Below are 17,608 nucleotides of genomic sequence, written 5' to 3' on the forward strand. Positions count from 1 at the left end.
TACCTACTCTACATGTATTTCGACGAATTGAATCTAAATTTGAGATCTGTTTAATTGTACACTTCCAAAAGCTCAAATTAAGTGCAGAAAAACCCCCAAGAAGGTAAAAAATCGTGAAAAATTGCAATCATTGAGATGAAAAAACTTCTTTAGATCTGAATTCGGATCTTCTTCTCATGTAATTCGATCCGCTGAAACAAAATTGAAAGCCTATTCAATGGCTGCAATATTTAGTCCTTTTTTCAAGTATTTTGCACTTTACTCAAAATCTCTGAGTGTAAGGGATACACGGACTTCGAGTTTAGTTTCAGCCCGTCAAAAATTACATAGGTAGATACCGAAATCTTGAGATGTGTACAGATCACTTTTTGTGTGCCAGTGTGATTTATTATAACAAAAATACATTTAGAATCTTATAAATATGTATTGCAATCTTTAGTTAGAAAAATAAAAAATGAATAGTAACATAATTAAAAATAATAAGTAGTGAAAAAATTTTTTCTAAATTTAAAATAGGAAGAATCCTATTATATAAATGTCAATTACGACATAACCACATTCAAAATATCATTTATTGTTGAAATTAAACTTTCTCTTGTTGTTCTTTTAATTTATCTGCGTACTGGTTACGAATCCATACGCGCAGTTGAGGTTCTGTTCTCCGAAAACTAGGATTATCTTTAAGAAATTGTCTCATAAGCACTGCAGAGGGGGTTTTCATTGCTTTAATGAAATTTCCAAATGTATCAAATACAAGCTTTTTTTCCTCATCAGACCATGTTCTTTTTTTATTTATTTTCTTTTGTTTGTCTGAAAAATATCAATGATTATTAAGAATTTTAAACAAGACTAAAACAGTACCAATTAATCTGAGACAAGTAAAAAATCTTACCGTTTAATAAATCATCCGTTTTTGATTTTTTCTTCAAGATCTCACCAGAATTTAAAGTCGAGTCACTAGGTTCTCGATCTGATAACTTAAAGTTTACTATTTTACGTTTTCTCGTTAAATTTTTGATCGGAGTTGTATCACTGAAATTTTCTGAATCATAACTATTATCTTTCTCATGGTTTTGCATATCTAAAAGAACATTCTGGTCATCATTGTCAGTTTCATAATCTGCAAATAAATATATATATTTATGTAAATTTAGATATTTAAAGAATAAAGACGGGCCAATTCAACTTTTAAAATTCAAAAGTAAAATAAATCATTCAAATTAATGTAAATACTGTATATTAATTAAACTAATCAGATAAATTTTACCTTCAGCCTGTTTCTCGAATGTAGGCTCTGATGTAGACTTACTTTGACTACGTTGTATCATACTATTCACCCCTGACGCAACCTCCAGAATTTGGGAAACACCACAAACATCCCTAGTTACCACACTCTGTCGGTAATGGTCGCGGTGAATTTTTTCAGCGTGGCCCATGAAGTTTGACACATCATATATTCGGCACTCATCTATTTTAAGAGATGCTACTGTCGTAGCAAAGTGTTTGCGAAGTCCTGTAGCTCGCAATCTTTCAGGATACTTTGCATTGCACTTCTTACTAAAATTACGCATTAAAACACATGCTTCTAGGTGTTTGTAACGTGTACCGTCAAATCCAGGCAAACCAAAAATAAACGGATTATCAGGATGAACTTGCGCTGCACTTCGATGTAATATTATAGTGTCGATAAAAGAACGCATGCTGGTTGATAAGAGTAATGGTACTTCTCGACCTTTTTTCCCACCGAATTCAATACGCAAATATTCGTCGACTAATTTCTTATCCTCACTCGATAATCGATTGTACTCATCTTTATTGGTTTCCTCGAATGTTTTAGCCTTTTGATAATCATCGAGGCAAATCCTTTCCAATTCACCTGGTCGCTTACGATTAAATAGTAGAATAAATATTAGAGTACATTGACATAATTTTTTCCATGCATAATACTCAAACCCTTCAGCCAACGATTCGATCGCTGAAACAAGACTGGCTTCAACATAATTTCTGAAACTATTTATATCTTCCATCGTTGGAAGAGGTTCTTTCTTGTGTCTTTTTTGTTTTTTTTGAACACTTCTGGCCAGCGTATTAATTCGAGTAGGAAATTCTACTTCGTGGACTTCCAAAAAATATTTCACAATATCACATCGTCCGAAATCTAATTTTTTTATCAACTCCTTCTTATAAACTTTAGCTACTTTCGTAATCCAAGTACCCGCAGTAGTAGCAGTTGAAGGAGCTCTACACTCACTTGTTTCTGCGTTCACACCAACAACCGCTTGAACCGCAATGATCATATTGTCATAGATTCTCGGATCAAGAATATCAGCAAAACCTTTAACATCTACTGGGTTATGATGTTGATTAATTCTACCATTTTGAAAAATAGCTTTATTGAATTCTATAACTTTCAGTAGTATACTTCCCAGCATTCTCATACGAGATCGTATCATTTTATGATGATGCTGGTTTGTATACCGTTCGGTCAAATCATTCACAAAAACTATCAGCAATGAGTCATATCGAACAATTTTTGATATCTGATCGTCATTGTTTATGGCCAGAATTTTCCGTGTTAATTCACTTGCATTGGGGTGAATTTGGCCCATCATTATTTTTGATTTTATCAAATAAGATCTATCTTCATGGTGGTCTTTTTGTTCTGGACATTTATGTCGTCTTATATCCAGTAACCAACGTCCACATTTAGCGCAAGGCTTATAATCTATAGCATTTACCTCTGATGCTTGACGAGGTTGTCGAGAGACAAGGAGATTTCCTTGGTTGAAATCCCTGTTCAAATTATATATATTATTACCCCGGAGTCGTAATTTTTCTATTGCTTCTTTTCTGGCAGCTGAATCTGTAAAAAAATAAAATCATTTGTATTCTAATAGACTCATGTCAGAAGTTACAATTTTTAGCGAATAAAAAAATTTTTTATGGAAATAAATCATTTTTAATGACTAAATACGTACACAGTGTGACTATAAACTTTTATAATAAAATTCAATTTGTTATTGTTTCAGAACTATGTTTTTTTTTTTTTTTTTTTTTGATATATAATGAAACGTTTAAAACTTTTAATCATAAGTATATTTATATTCACTTACTTTTTTCTAGAACAAGGAAGTGCTTAACTTTAGGTTCATTAGCATGTACGTCTCGATAGTGACGACTTGGAACTACCTTTAGTTCAAAACAGAAACAGCAAAATGTTTTTTTTGTTTCCATTCCCGATACAGGTACATCTAACTCATGAAGAACTGGAGCTACTGCTGTAGATAGCAGTTTTTCTACAGAGTTAGTTGTACTTTTTTCAATCACTGAGTTGATGTTAATCGATTCATTTAAGCTTGAATCAATATCGGGTATAAATGTTGAATCGTCATTTGATTGATCAATTTCAGAAATGCTAGAAACTAAAAATACAATAATAGCATGAAAATTTTTCAAATTCTTAGCTTATATGACTTGATGAAAAAAATTTTTAAAAAAGAGAAATTTAATCTACAACTTTTGATTCTATCACTCGTCATATAGACTTATAAAATATACAGTCCAAGCTCTATAAAATTTTGCGTAATATATTACTAGACAAAAACTTATGATTACTTATGATAAGAGTTATGACGTTGTAAACTTACTTGAGTGATCAAATAATATAGGTACTGAAACGACTGAATCATTCGAAACTTCATTTTGTTTCTCTGAATTCGAATTTAATTCGATGTCGTTACTTTCGCAAAGCTGAAAAAAAAATTTTATTATTTTTACAAAGAATTTTTACATGAAAAATTATGTAAATTCTACCTATTTTGTCTGATAGTAGACTATTAACCAGAAAAATACTTCAAAGGTAGCTATACAAGCATAGAATTATAACATTCGATGCTTGTTAAGATCGACCATCTTCCCCCGCCGTCCATCTTACGGCTTAAAATAAATTTTATTATTTTTACAAAGAATTTTTACATGAAAAATTATGTAAATTCTACCTATTTTGTCTGATAGTAGACTATTAAGCAGAAAAATACTTCAAAGGTAGCTATACATTATTATATTAGTAGCTATACGTTATTATATTATAATATATATATAATATAAATATAATATAAATAAAAATAATTTATTTCATGCCGTAAGATGGACGGCGGAGTTCCTAGGATCCACCTTTACAAGCATAAAATGTGAGTGTATTCCATACATGCTTGTAAATTAAATATATATATAATAATAATAATAATAATAATAATAATAATAATATGGTTATTATATTATAATATATATTATATATAATATAAATAAAAATAATTTGTTTTTTTTCTTTTTTACTTCATTTTTTTACTTCATTTATTTTTTCAATATAGACTATTGGTAATTCATTGGTTAAGTCTTGAGCAATTTTTAATAAATCTTTTTTTCTACCTAAAAGATAGAAAAAAAAATTAATTATTAAAATTTTGATCAAAAACGCCACAATATTAAATTCATTATAAAAGCTTGAGAAATTGAAAACAAAATAGATGATTGTTTATGAAGCAAATATAACAAAAATTACTATCCATAGATAAAAAAATTTTAAATAAGTTTTTTAAGTGCTATTTAAAAATGCTAAATTGATTTAACGACTTTCTAGAGATAAAATTTTTAATATTTCGTCATTAACACTTTATCAATCATTGTAAAACTAGAAAAATTTCTTCAAAAATTGAAAAATATCTGCCTTATAAACATTCACTATTTTTAAATATTTTCAATTACTTATATCTATAATAAATAACTATGATCTCTAATAATTACCATTACGCAAAATCAGAGAAGTTCCATATTCATAACCTCTATAAATAAATAATCCATTTTCATTCCGTTTTAAATTTTTGTAAGCTGTTACAAAATATTTTTTGTTTGTTGTTTGTAGTAAGCAATACATTGTGTTTTCAATTTATAATAATTGTTAGCATTTTAATAAAATTCACGCAAATAGTATATTCATAGACTATTAATCGATGCTTATGATTAAATAATCACGCAATCGACAGATTTTTACTGTCCAGCAGTATTTGCGTGTACAATAATTATTAATTACACTTGATGTCCAAAGTACATGTGGATTTTTTAATTCTTAAATTTTTTCTTCAAGACGCTTATCAAAACGATTTTTTATCAATAATTCTTATAAAATCACCATGACAATCCAGAACTCATATACATAAAAAAAATGGATGGCTTGATTCAAGTATTCAGACATCAGGTGTCATTGTTAGTCTTTTTTAACTTCGTTCAAAATTAACAATATAATTTAAAAAATATTCCATAGTATAAATTCATTGTGAATTTAAGGAATTTAGAAATTCGATATCGATATATTTATTAGTAATATGCTATTGAACAATATATGATAGTAATAGTGTGAATTAATTAGAAGATATAGATTAAAAAACAATAGTGTATCCTTACCCCACGCGATCAATTCATTCCGTAAATCGTATTAGCAACAAAATAATTACAAAGATAAAATATTCACTGTGTCATAGATATAAATAATTTAATGCTACTAATATTTCCTATGTACTCAGAAGAAAATCACAGAATTTAAATGGGAAAATGGTTCTTTGTTTTTGAAACTTAAAAGATAATACATTACAGAATGATACCAGTTTTAAATATAACCAATATTCAATATAGAATAAATAAAATTATTAAATATCCCACTCAAAAATTCTATTTTCTCATAGAATGTTAAAGATATTTTAACTGTTAGTTTGTCAAGCAAGGTTCGCATTGTATAATAATATTGACTGTTCTTTTCAAGATAGAGTTGATAGTTTTTATTTATTTTTAATCGAGAAACATAATAATAACTTAGTTCTACATTTAAATAACAATGGAGATATTGAAATATCCTATAAAAAATAGACGATTAGCAATAGATCATCTTATTATAGATAGATTCACTAATATTCGTCATTATGTGTTTGAAATTCCTCAATACCCCACGCGACTAACATTTTTTGATTTATAAGAAACTGATTGTTCGTAATGTCTTTAATTTGGTTCAATTCTAATTAAATACAATATTTTGTTAAGTATTTTACAACGATTTCGACAGAATTCTTTATAATGATTATAGAACTTATTCTATTTTTGTTGTTATTAAAATAAAAAAAACCTAACTACGTACTTTCTAACTTATTTTTATTATTAATTAAAAAATTTCTGTACCAATATATACAGTTAAATCTTTAATATATCAACTTTTAAATTATTGTAAAAAATTATCATCTTTTTGTATAATTATTGTGTAGTTATAAAATGTTGTACTTGAAAAAAAATTAATACAAACTAGCCTGAACCAAAATAAAGCTGAAAATAATATACTATTATTTAACAATCAATACTAAAAAAATTTATGATAATGAAAAAATTTGCTTCTCTTTTCCACTCTCATTACAAAATTTTACATTAAAAGTTATTTTTTCACGAAAGCTAGCTTAAATGAATTCTATTACATTGTCAATTGTACTTTAAATTTCAAAATAGTATTACTATTCTCTCTACGCAGATCAGTCCATCAGCCGTCATTATTTTATTATTTTCTTCTCAGCAGACTAGCTTTAGCAATGTCAACAAATTCAAATTTCAAATCTGTTACAAAAAATATGTTTTTAATATTTTTTTTGTCTAATTAAATTATGCCATGAATTTTCAATTCGTATAATTAATTTCAATGACAAGTATCACACATTCTTTTGAAATAAATTTGTGTTTTCTGTTAAGAGTATCTGAATTAAGTAATATAGTCAAAAAAATTAACTACAGCCTTAACTGTGCAAAGAAAATAAGATCGATTAGAACAAAAATTTACTGCTAAAACTCTCTTTAAGGATTTCAACAAAATAATTCATTTCAAGTTTCTTTCAGAAAAGATAAAAATTTCGTAAACCAATTGAGTCGGTTAAAAATTAATTGTAATTGTAAGCTTGATTTTACGTTAATCAAAATAATATTATGCATTAGATATTACACATTATTTATTGTACAAAATTAAGTATATCTTGTTTAAATTAAAGAGGCATACAAACAAGAAAGAGTTATTTAAAGTATTAATTTTATAAAAAAATATTATAAAAAAATAATGCAAATAGATGTTAGATGTAACCATAGTGAGAAAATAATTAAGCATTACAACTTTAATTGTTTACTACATATGACTGAACACAAATATTTATATTATAAATTTAAAAAATATTGTAAACTCCAATTCAAGCAGCTGATAAAAATGAAAACGTAGCTTCAATTATCAAGATGAGAGTATAATAATTAATTATACATCATTAATTGTATGATTTAAGGGGGATAGCCACTGTAAAATTTCGGAAAAAAAATTTTTTTTTTTTTTTCATTAAACTGAAGTTTATATATTCAAAATTATGTATTTCAAATTTTATAGAAAAATTCCGAATAGTTTTCGAGTTATAGTCATTTTTATAAGAGCGCGTCGATTGACCGTTTTACGCGCGGCGCTTCGACGAAAACGTCGCCTGCTCGCTCCGTCTTTGATTCGTACGGGTTGGCGATTGTTTTCCCTCACGATTGTCAACCGTTACAATTATTTGACTTTTAACGTATATTTTTTCTTATTGTTGAGATACTGTACCTCATAGTTTAGTTGTTTTGTATGAATACACACTCGTTCTTTAATTTATTGAGTTTCTTAGTGTACTCGTTATTGTTTACTTACTTATTTTTTTAAATCTTCTGATCTTTTTTTTTTTTGTTTATTTAACAAAAAAATTTGTTAAATAATGGATCGTAAACAAAGTAAAGTTATTAAAAACGAAAGAAAACTGCCAAACGACAGGGAAAAATTTAATCGACCGCTCAACAGATATGAAACTGAAAAAATACTGGCTCTCAACGACGTGATAGTGCTTCCAAGAGGAAATTATCACAAAAATCTGATTGTACAATTGATTCGAGTATTAGCTACAAAATTATAAATTTTTTTCGATATTTAATTTACTAAGTGGCTGTGTATCGTGTAAAAAGTGTGGTGGTGATGTAAACTTTACTGAGACAAGTATTCGAGGATTAGGTTTTAAACTAGTTGTGAATTGCAAAAATGTGATCCAGTTTTGATAAATTCATGTCCACTCATCAAGAATGCGTATGAAATTAATCGCCGTTTCATCTTTGCAATGCGGATAATTAGTATTGGGTTATCTGGAGCTGAAAGATTTTGTGCTTTCATGGATTTACCACGACCAATGTTCCATAGCTTTTACGATCGTCTGGTCACACAAATCAGAAATGCAGCTAGAAACTGTTGTGATTTAGTGTTGAAAAAAGCTGCTAAAGAAGAAATCCAAGAAACCTGCAAGCATTTAAAATCCAATGACATTCCTGGAATTTCTGTCTCCGGTGACGGTAGTTGGAAGAAAAGAGGGTTTAAATCTTCATTTGGTATATCTTCTCTAATTGGTTACTTCACTGGCAAAATCGTAGATGTAAGTATGAAATCCAGTTATTGTAAGATGTGTGCGCTAATGAGCTCAAAAAAGGAACAGCTGAATACGATCAATTTATGCAAGACCATGCTCTAGACTGTCCAATAAACCATGAAAATTCTTCTGGACAAATGGAGGTAGATGGAATAAAAGAGATGTTTATGCGATCAGAGTTATTACATAACGTTAAGTATGTAAACTATATAGGTGATGGTGACACTAAAACGTATAAAAATATTTGTGATGCTAAACCGTATGGGGACATGGTGAAGATAAAAAAAAAAGGAATGTATTAATCACGTGCAAAAACGAATGGGCAGTCGACTAAGGGCTTTGAAGAAGCAACGAACTAACAAGAAGACAAAAACAGGAAAAGAAGAAAATACACAGAAAAGTTTAGGTGGGAAAGGTCGATTAACGGACAAAGCAATTAATGAATTTACAAAGTATTATGGTTTAGCAATCAGACGTCATTCTAATGATGTTGATGAGATGTATAATGCTATTTGGCAAACATTTTATCACAAGTTTTCATCACCCGAAGATCCGCAGCATTTTCTTTGTCCTGAAGGTACAAATTCGTGGTGTCAATTTCAAAAAGCTGTGGCAACAAATACTTTGGACTCATTAGTTGAAAAACCACCACTTCCTGCAGATATTGCGGAAGCTTTAATACCGATTTATGAAGATCTATCGAATCCAGAGTTATTGGAACGATGTGTCGGTGGGTTTACACAAAATAATAATGAAAGCTTCAATGCATTAGTGTGGCAGCTCGCCCCAAAAACAAATTCTTCTTATTCCCTTATTGTTGAAATAGCTTTATATATTTCAACAATTACATTCAATGATGGGGCTCTAGCAACTCTGAAGATATTAGAGAATCTCGATGTTAAAGTAGGACCAACACTCTACTCATACTGCGCTGAGCGCGACGCTACTCGGGTTAAAGCTGCTGAAAGCCGCATGGAAACGGCCAGTAAAAAAATAAAAAAGTCAAGGTCAATACTAAAGATAAGGAGGAAGAACCCTCATATGGCCCAGGACTTGATAGTTTGATGTGAGTATGAATATTTTGTGAAAGACTAGATTTTAAAGTTGCGAGAATCTTCTTAAAACTTTACTCGCGTTTTTCTCAAAACGACTTTTTCAAACTTTCCGGTACTGTAACTTTCGTAAATATGAACCGATTCTCAATTTTTTTGTTTCCCCGTATTCGTCTACTTAGTGGCTATCGTCGCACGTAGGGGATTTTGAAAATTTTAATTTTTAAGATTTTTAAGGCTGTTTGAGTCCAAAAAATGAGGAAAAAAGACGAAAAAATTTTCAATATGGCGCCATTTTTCTCAAATCAAAATTTTCAAAATCCCCTACGTGCGACGATAGCGACATTCCTATAGATTAAAATGCCGTTTGGTTTTTTTGTTTCAGATAATCCGTTTTTGAGTTACAGTACCGGCAATGGAGGGGGAAATTTTTTTGGTGCTCTACAAAAATGTTTATAACTTTGTGATAACAAAATATTTTTGAATAAAAATTTAGGAGAATTATCCTCAACATATACTTTATAAAACAAAAAAAACCCGATCCCCAAATTCCTTTATTATCCTAGTAAAAAAAATTCCCGAAAATTGCCTATTTTTTCCAGCGTCACAGTGGCTATCCCCCTTAAATTGAAAATCAAATACAAAGTTTTCACGAGATGTTAAAACAATCATTACATAAAGATGTCATGTACACTTGACGCATGGGTTTTCCACATATGTGACAGTATGAACGGACTTTTTTGTCCGCTTTTCGAGGTTAAATAACATATTTTACAGGTTTATTTTCTATTTTGTCGAACGTTTTTGATACAGGTTTTAACGACAAAGAATTACATTCAAGCTTAAATATGTCGTAATAATCTGTATTCACAATATAAAAGATCACTAAGCCTGAGGATGCATTATTTTTATTAGGGACCTGGACAAAATTATTTCCAGTTGTTAATATTTTTCTACTTATAATAATAGATTCTCCAGTTTTTTAATTATGTTCACAATTTCGTAGGAAATTATCTATAATCACTCCACTTTTTTCTAGATTTTTAACGTTGTTTTCTTGTTTATACTTACTAGGATTTGTGAGGTATAAATAACGATATAAAAATTTTAATTTTTTTAAATTTATAGTCAGCATAAAATTTTCGGCACTAACTTAGCCGTTCTCCCACAAATCGTCGATTTTTTAATTATATTTTAATAGTCCTGTAAGTATTAGCAGTCAAAAGGCTTTAATTTTATCCACGCTGGTTTCTTGACAATCGTGTTACCCTGAATGATTATTTTGAACTACACCAATGTTTGAGTTGGCATAGTTAATTAATATACTCAAAAGATTCCATCAAAAAATATCAAGAAACAATCTTTGAAAATTTTTACACCTGCTATAGGCAAATTTTTACTTATAAACTGATGCTAGTGGATTTATTTTTATTATAATTACTGTCTTTATTCAAACCATTGTTATCATAAAGCTTTTGAAAATTATAATTTATTTCTTTATTAGTAGACTTTCATGCTAAATATTATAAAATTATGTTCAAGAATTCCTCTGCATCCCCACCATAACCTTCATTTTCCGTGTCACTCCAATTGAAATTGAATGCTTCATCTTCAATCAACATTTTCTTTATAAAATCATTATTTAATATTTTGACTGCCTAATGAATAAAAAAATTAACAATATTATTTTTTTATAATTAAAAACAGAATTATGATTTTAGAAAGTTTATACTGACAATAGCTCAAAATCAATTATGTTCACTGAACAAATCCAATAAATATTCACTAAAAGTCCGGTAGACTTAATAAAAATACACTATATATTGTTAAGACATTGACATAATTTTTTATTGATTTATTATAATTGTAATTTGCATATGCAACATTTCAATGTATCTAAATTATTATAAATACAGCTGTTCATAATACTAACCAGCTTTCATAAAATTCAGGTAGATGTCACTCCATGAGTTTTTCGAACTTAAAAGAAATGATTTTGAAACACAACGTGCTGAATAAGAATAGGCAAAATTTAAATTACAAAAAAAATTATTTTATTCATAGTTGTTAAAAGTTATGCTCACATTAGTAATTTTTTAGCCAATCGTATGACAATTCAAAATTCCATGTTCGAAGACTCCACTTATACCCTACGCAACATTGTGAAAAAAATATACTCTACGTGACTACACCCTGATTAAAAATATTGATTGAAAAGTATTGGGAATCAGTTACCCTATGTGAACTGTATATCTATATATACATGAAAAATAATTGAAATTATTCAAAAGTATTCTAATTTCATCATTTTCAATCCTTTTCAATCAATATTTTTAACCAGGGCAAAGCAGACAAAATACCCCACGCGATGATTATTAAGAAAATTAGCAAATAACGTTTATATTAGAAAGACATGCCAATTTACATGTTTAGCAGAGTACAATTATATTGGTATAAGACATCTCATTTTGTAGTACTGAAAATTATACAACAAAAAATTCTATTTAATTAATTAACAATAATATCCATTTGTTCATGTGAGATAAAATAGTGATCTAATTTAGCAAAGTTAAATGTTAGCTCTTCCAATAGTAAGCCAGGTGTCGTAACTTTTTTATTCTACACAAATATCGTAATGTTAACAATACCAAAATAGAATGGACATTTATTAAGATCAAGTGTTTCTATATTTATTGCTTGTAAATTAATAATTTTTCATTTGGATTAAAATAATAAATTTGATAACAATAATCGAAACAAGCAGCATGATGTTGATTGACAAAGTTTAAGATAATATTTGCTGTAGTGTAATGTCTTGTTTGAATGATAAAATGAAAGAAATATTTAAGGAAGTAAAGTTGGTTATGTATGCAGTCCTATGTGTCAAAATCTGTATATTTCGGTGAAACTAAAATATTTTTTTGATTTTTTGTTAAATAAATATTTTTTAGCAGTAAAATAAATAGTTTCATCACAAAACAGTTGCTTATTCAAATTTTGACAATAATTTTTTAGATAACATTCTTCAAATAAAACTAATTCAACTTCAATTGCTTCTAATTAGTATGATTCTTATACCCCACGCGACAGTTGACATATTTCCAGTAGTAAATCGACAATATTAACATTGGCAACTCTAAAACTTTTAAGTATTTATGTAAAATTATCGGCTTTTTTTCATTTTTATTTTTATACTGTTGAAACTAGTGTACTTGAAAAAAAAACTCATGTAGTCAGATTATATTCAAAATAGAAAAATAAATACTTTTTTAGACTATAATGATAAATATATAAGATATATTAAAAAAATAAACTGATACAAAGTAAAGTAAAGCAAAACTTACAATTATTAGATCTTGCTTTTTTTTAGTGCCATTATGAAACAATAATAAAAGTAATTTTTTACGACCTGATTTAAAAAAAGTAAATCATATAAAATCAATAGCACTTTGGACTCAGAAAGTGTATTACTTTCCGCTCAACGTAGATCAAGCTATAATCCTCTATTTCTTAGTTTTTCTCTTTTTTTTTTTTTCAATAGATTAACAATGTTAACTAAATCAAGGTCTAAATCTGTTACTAAATATATAACGTTTTTAATTAAAAAAAAAAAAAAAAAGTACGACTGATTAGAACAAATAAATACTGCATAAATCTCTTCAATTGTTTCAACAAGATAATCTATTTCAAAGTTCCTTCGAAAAAGATGACAATTTTTTTAACTGCTTGAATTAATTGTAAATTTTTTGCATTTATGAAGTTAATTTTATATTAATCAAATTAAAATAATTATAATTTATTTGTAGTAGAAAGTTGCCAAATATAATACGTCTTTTTAACATAAAATCAATCTAAATGAGAAAGGCAGGCTATTAACAACAATTTATTTATATTATTAATTTTAGTTATAAGAAAATAATTCAAGTAGATGTTAGATATTAATTTATTATTTTAAAAGAGTGTCATTAGTTGATAACGCAAATCTTAATTTTAATTCATATCTAAAAAAATATAACCACAAAGAAAATAATTTAAAATTAAAACTCAAATTGTTCATTACACCCTATCGAACATTATCCATCTATATTATGATAAATGTGTTAATTTTGATCGAATAAGCTAATAAAAATGAAAAATTACCGTTAGTTATCAGAAAGAAAATAGGTTAGTAAAATAATAGGAATTTAACATACATTTATAATTGTCTGGTATACGTTTAAAATTAAATTTTCAATCATTACTAAAACAATCGTCACATAATGATGTCATGTGTACTTGACACATAGGTTTTTCACATTTGTAGCAATATGAACGAACTTTTTTGTCCGCTTTTCGAGGGCAAATAACACATCTTACCGGTTTATTTTTTGTTTTGTCAAATGTTTTTAATGCAGGTTTTAACGACAAAAAAATACTGGCCTCAACTCTTAACTCTCGTGATAAATATTGACACGTAGCTCGATTCTTGATTTGATTAGTTACAAGATCCAAACCAAGCCTTTTCAAGAATTCTTTTCGTGGTAAATTATGATCTATGTTTAGATGATAAATGACAGAACTGTTTAGACCTGCTAAATCAATCATAAAAAACAAGAGTTTCAATACCAATCTTTTTGTTTGTCCCATCACAGAGTACTTATTCAAAAGTTCTTCGGTCGTGAAGGAATTATTTTTCTGTAAGTCAACTTCAGGGAAATTTTCTAGTTCACTAAGATTCAATTCAAGTTGCTTACAGCTCTGATCTAATATTATGATAATGTCCTTATTTTGATTATTTATTACATATTTTAATGCATCCGAATGAGTGATACAATTTTTGAGTGAATCATTAAATATTTTTATGTGGTAAAATTCAAGCTTAGATATGTAATAATAATCTGCATCCATTATATAATAGATCACTAGTCCTGAGGATGCACGTTCATTGTACACTTCGTCTAAATTATTTTCAGTTGTTAATATTTTTCTGCTGATAATTATAGACTCTCCGGACTTGAAATTTTCATTACAATTGCGTAAGAAATTATCAATGATTCCCTCACTTTTATTGGGATAATCAACTTCATTTTTTTGTTTGTACTTGCTAGAACTTGTGAAGTGTATATACCGTAGTAAAAATTTAAATCTCCTCAAACTCATAGTCAGCCTAAAAATTTCGACACCAACTCCGCCTTTCTCCCACAAATCGTCGATTTTCAAATTATATTTTAATAATCCTGTAAGTATTAGGAGACCAATTAAGGCTTTTATTTCATCCACGCTTGTTTCTTGACAATCCTGTTCTCTTGAATAATTCTTTCTAATTACACCAATGTTTGAGTTGGTGCAGTTAACTAACATAGTCAAAAGATTCTCATCAAAAAATATCAAGAAACAATCTGTGATACTTTTTACAACTGCTATTGGCAAATTTTGACTTTCTACTACAATGTTATTTGATTTCTTTCCATTATCATAACTATCTTCATTCAAACCATTATTATCTTCAGGGTTTTGAAAATTATAATTTATTTTTTCATCAGTAGAGTTAACGTGCAAAACATTGTGAAATTTGTTCAAGAATTCCTCTGTGTCTCCATCATAACCTTCACTTTCCGTGTCACTCCAATTGAAATTAAATGCTACATCTTCAACTAACATTTTTTTTAAGTAATCATTATTTAACATTTGGGCTGCCTAATAAATAATAAAAATAAAAAATATTAATTTTTTACACTTAATAACAAAAATTTGTTTTTGAAAAAGTTATGCTTACCATGGTCAGAATTAATTATGTTCACTACAATTTAATGTTCACAACAATTTAATGATAAACATCTGTAAACAGCCCAGTAAGCTCGATAAAACGCCAGTTTCGTTAGTACGCTGAAATACTTTCTTATATATTGTTTATAATTATAATTAAATATATCAGAGATCGAAATATTGGCATATACTTATATAATTGTAAATACAGTTGTTTACAATACTAACCAGCTTTCACAAAATTATACTAGATGTCACTCTACGAAAATTTTAAATTCTAACGAAATGACATTGAAACATAAAACGCGCTAAATAAGAATGAATATCGTTTAAAATGGAAAAAAAATTTCTTTATTGATTGTTATTAAAAGTCAAGTTAATATCTCTTAGCCAATCAGATGACAATTTAAAGAGCTAAAATTCTTAAGTTCGAAAACTATACTTATACCCCACGCGACCACAGAGCAGAAAATATGCCCCTCGTGATAAATGTTAAAAGAAAATAGTAAATTACTCTTATATAAGAAGGATATACAAATCCATGTTTGACAAAGTTTAATACATTAATATATGAAGTAAAATTTCGTCGTACTAAGGACCAGTTTTCCAATCCAAGATAAAATTTTATCCAGGATAAAATTATTATTCCTAATATATTCATATATATAAAATATATAGATATATTTCATGATTCGATAAAATTTTAACCTGGATTGAAAAACTGGCCCTTAAAGTTAAATCAACAAAAATCTCATTGAATGAATATAAATGTTTATATGTATATAGTTATACATAGATATAGATATCACTGTTTTGAAAGGGGATAAAATAGTGATCTAAATTATTCAAGTCAAATTTTATCTCTCATAATAACAAGTCAGGTGTCGCTAATTTTTTATGCTACACAAAACCATAATATCAACAAGACTTAAATAAAAGATACATCTATTAAGATTAAGTGATTAATTATTGTTGCTTGTAAATTACAATAGTCTTATTTTTATATTAAAGAAATAACTAATCAGAACTGGCAGTGTGATGTTAACTTACGTCTAGTAAAATAAAGTTTAAGAGAATATTAGAAAGAAATAATAAAAGAAAAGTAGGTTATGCAGTTCTATGTGTCCAACATACATACATTTTGATGACTAAAATATTTTTAACTTCCCGCTAAGAAAATCAATGATTTTCGAAAAATCGGGAAGTTATTGTTTTTACCCCGTTTTGCAAAAATCAAGGTTTCAACAGATCTCGAAGTTTGGAAGCCCTAAGAAGCTTTCCTGACTATTTTTACCATGATGTCCGTACGTCTGTATCTATGTGTGTGTGTGTGTATGTTTATTTTATTAAAAGTTGTTAAAAATCGTTATTCGTTAATTTTGTTAAATAAAGTTTGGATCCATTGTTAAACAATTATTTATTTATTTTTCAACAGCAACATTTCCTCCACTCTCTCTAAACCTAAGATAAGTACTCAGCTCTTGTACCGGTTCCAGGACCGTGATAAAAACCTGGTGGCGCCCTTAATAATTTGGAATTGTTTATAAATTGTTTATTGTAGTATATGAAATTAAGGGGCCTCTGAGCAGAAAAAATAACTGTTTCAAGTTACTTGGGGTCATCAATGTCAGCTGTAACAGGCTCTTCAGTGAATAAAAACTTAAAAAATTTCAAACGGGTGATTGATACATCGTAAAAAAGCTGTTAAAAATGGACTCATTGTATCACCGGTAATTTAAAACCGATGTAAAAATTTTGTTTTGTGAAAAACATTTTTTGACCGCTAATGGTGTTATTTTAACACTGATTTCGGTATTGAGTTGAACACCGAAATTCTTAATACTGCGGGACGCATGGACTTATGCTGATTTTTTTCACAGAGTACTTAATAATAGTCATTATAGTTATTAAACAAATGATAATTATCCATATGTGGTTATGCGATTGTTGGCAATTATTGTTTTCACATTTCTTTTTTATTAAAATACAACTTATAGATAAACATCACAGAAAGTGACAATAAATATTAATTGGACTTGCTCTAATAATGCTGTGGAATGAATAATTGATGGAAAAAATTATTTGTATATGCGATTTAGTGTGTCATCGCACTCACATTTCGGTGACTCATTAAAATGTCATGAGCTCTTCAATGATAGAAGGATGCGTCGAACTCGTTAATTAAGTTCTTTATTTCCTCAATTATTTATTTCAAATCAGATTTAATGAATTTATTTCATACATAAGAAATTACAATTGAAAGCATCTAGAAAATAAGAACAAGCTTAGTATTTTGAAGTGTTCATT

The 17,608-nt window shown here is 28.1% G+C and overlaps 4 protein-coding genes and 1 long non-coding RNA gene across 8 annotated transcripts in view; 2 read left to right on the top strand and 3 right to left on the bottom strand.

Annotated features, from left to right (window-relative positions):
* The window catches only part of Bre1 (E3 ubiquitin-protein ligase Bre1), a 116,644-nt gene that overhangs the window by 79,922 nt on the left and 19,114 nt on the right, over nucleotides 1-17,608 (top strand). The window lies entirely within an intron of this gene.
* On the bottom strand, nucleotides 584-4,209 carry LOC141532036 (uncharacterized). Its single transcript, XM_074250194.1, has 6 exons — nucleotides 4,180-4,209; nucleotides 3,648-3,750; nucleotides 3,114-3,422; nucleotides 1,268-2,863; nucleotides 893-1,120; nucleotides 584-723 (listed from the first exon to the last, which is right to left on the bottom strand). Exons 1-6 carry the CDS (start codon nucleotides 4,207-4,209, stop codon nucleotides 584-586), a joined length of 2,406 nt encoding a protein of 801 aa, XP_074106295.1.
* Nucleotides 8,498-10,060, top strand: LOC141532083 (uncharacterized). 2 transcript variants are annotated; one of them, XM_074250258.1, is made up of 3 exons: nucleotides 8,498-8,510; nucleotides 8,607-9,570; nucleotides 9,942-10,060. In XM_074250258.1, exon 2 carries the CDS (start codon nucleotides 8,823-8,825, stop codon nucleotides 9,567-9,569), a length of 747 nt encoding a protein of 248 aa, XP_074106359.1. In that variant the 5' UTR covers nucleotides 8,498-8,510; nucleotides 8,607-8,822; the 3' UTR covers nucleotide 9,570; nucleotides 9,942-10,060. The 2 variants fall into 2 exon arrangements, with proteins under 2 accessions (XP_074106359.1, XP_074106358.1); XM_074250257.1 differs by lacking the exon at nucleotides 8,498-8,510 and having other exon boundaries at nucleotides 8,564-9,570.
* LOC141532084 (uncharacterized) lies at nucleotides 10,982-11,542 on the bottom strand. Its single transcript, XR_012480025.1, has 2 exons — nucleotides 11,293-11,542; nucleotides 10,982-11,214 (listed from the first exon to the last, which is right to left on the bottom strand). It is a non-coding gene; the product is annotated as an uncharacterized LOC141532084 (long non-coding RNA).
* On the bottom strand, nucleotides 13,487-15,413 carry LOC141532095 (uncharacterized). The gene is made up of 2 exons (XM_074250265.1): nucleotides 15,312-15,413; nucleotides 13,487-15,232 (listed from the first exon to the last, which is right to left on the bottom strand). Exons 1-2 carry the CDS (start codon nucleotides 15,312-15,314, stop codon nucleotides 13,787-13,789), a joined length of 1,449 nt encoding a protein of 482 aa, XP_074106366.1. The 5' UTR covers nucleotides 15,315-15,413; the 3' UTR covers nucleotides 13,487-13,786.

The sequence above is a fragment of the Cotesia typhae genome, unplaced genomic scaffold (genome assembly GCF_013202065.1).
Source record: "Cotesia typhae breed Kobodo isofemale line unplaced genomic scaffold, CoteBio_Ctyphae contig_56, whole genome shotgun sequence".
In the NCBI taxonomy this organism is placed as follows: domain Eukaryota; kingdom Metazoa; phylum Arthropoda; class Insecta; order Hymenoptera; family Braconidae; genus Cotesia; species Cotesia typhae.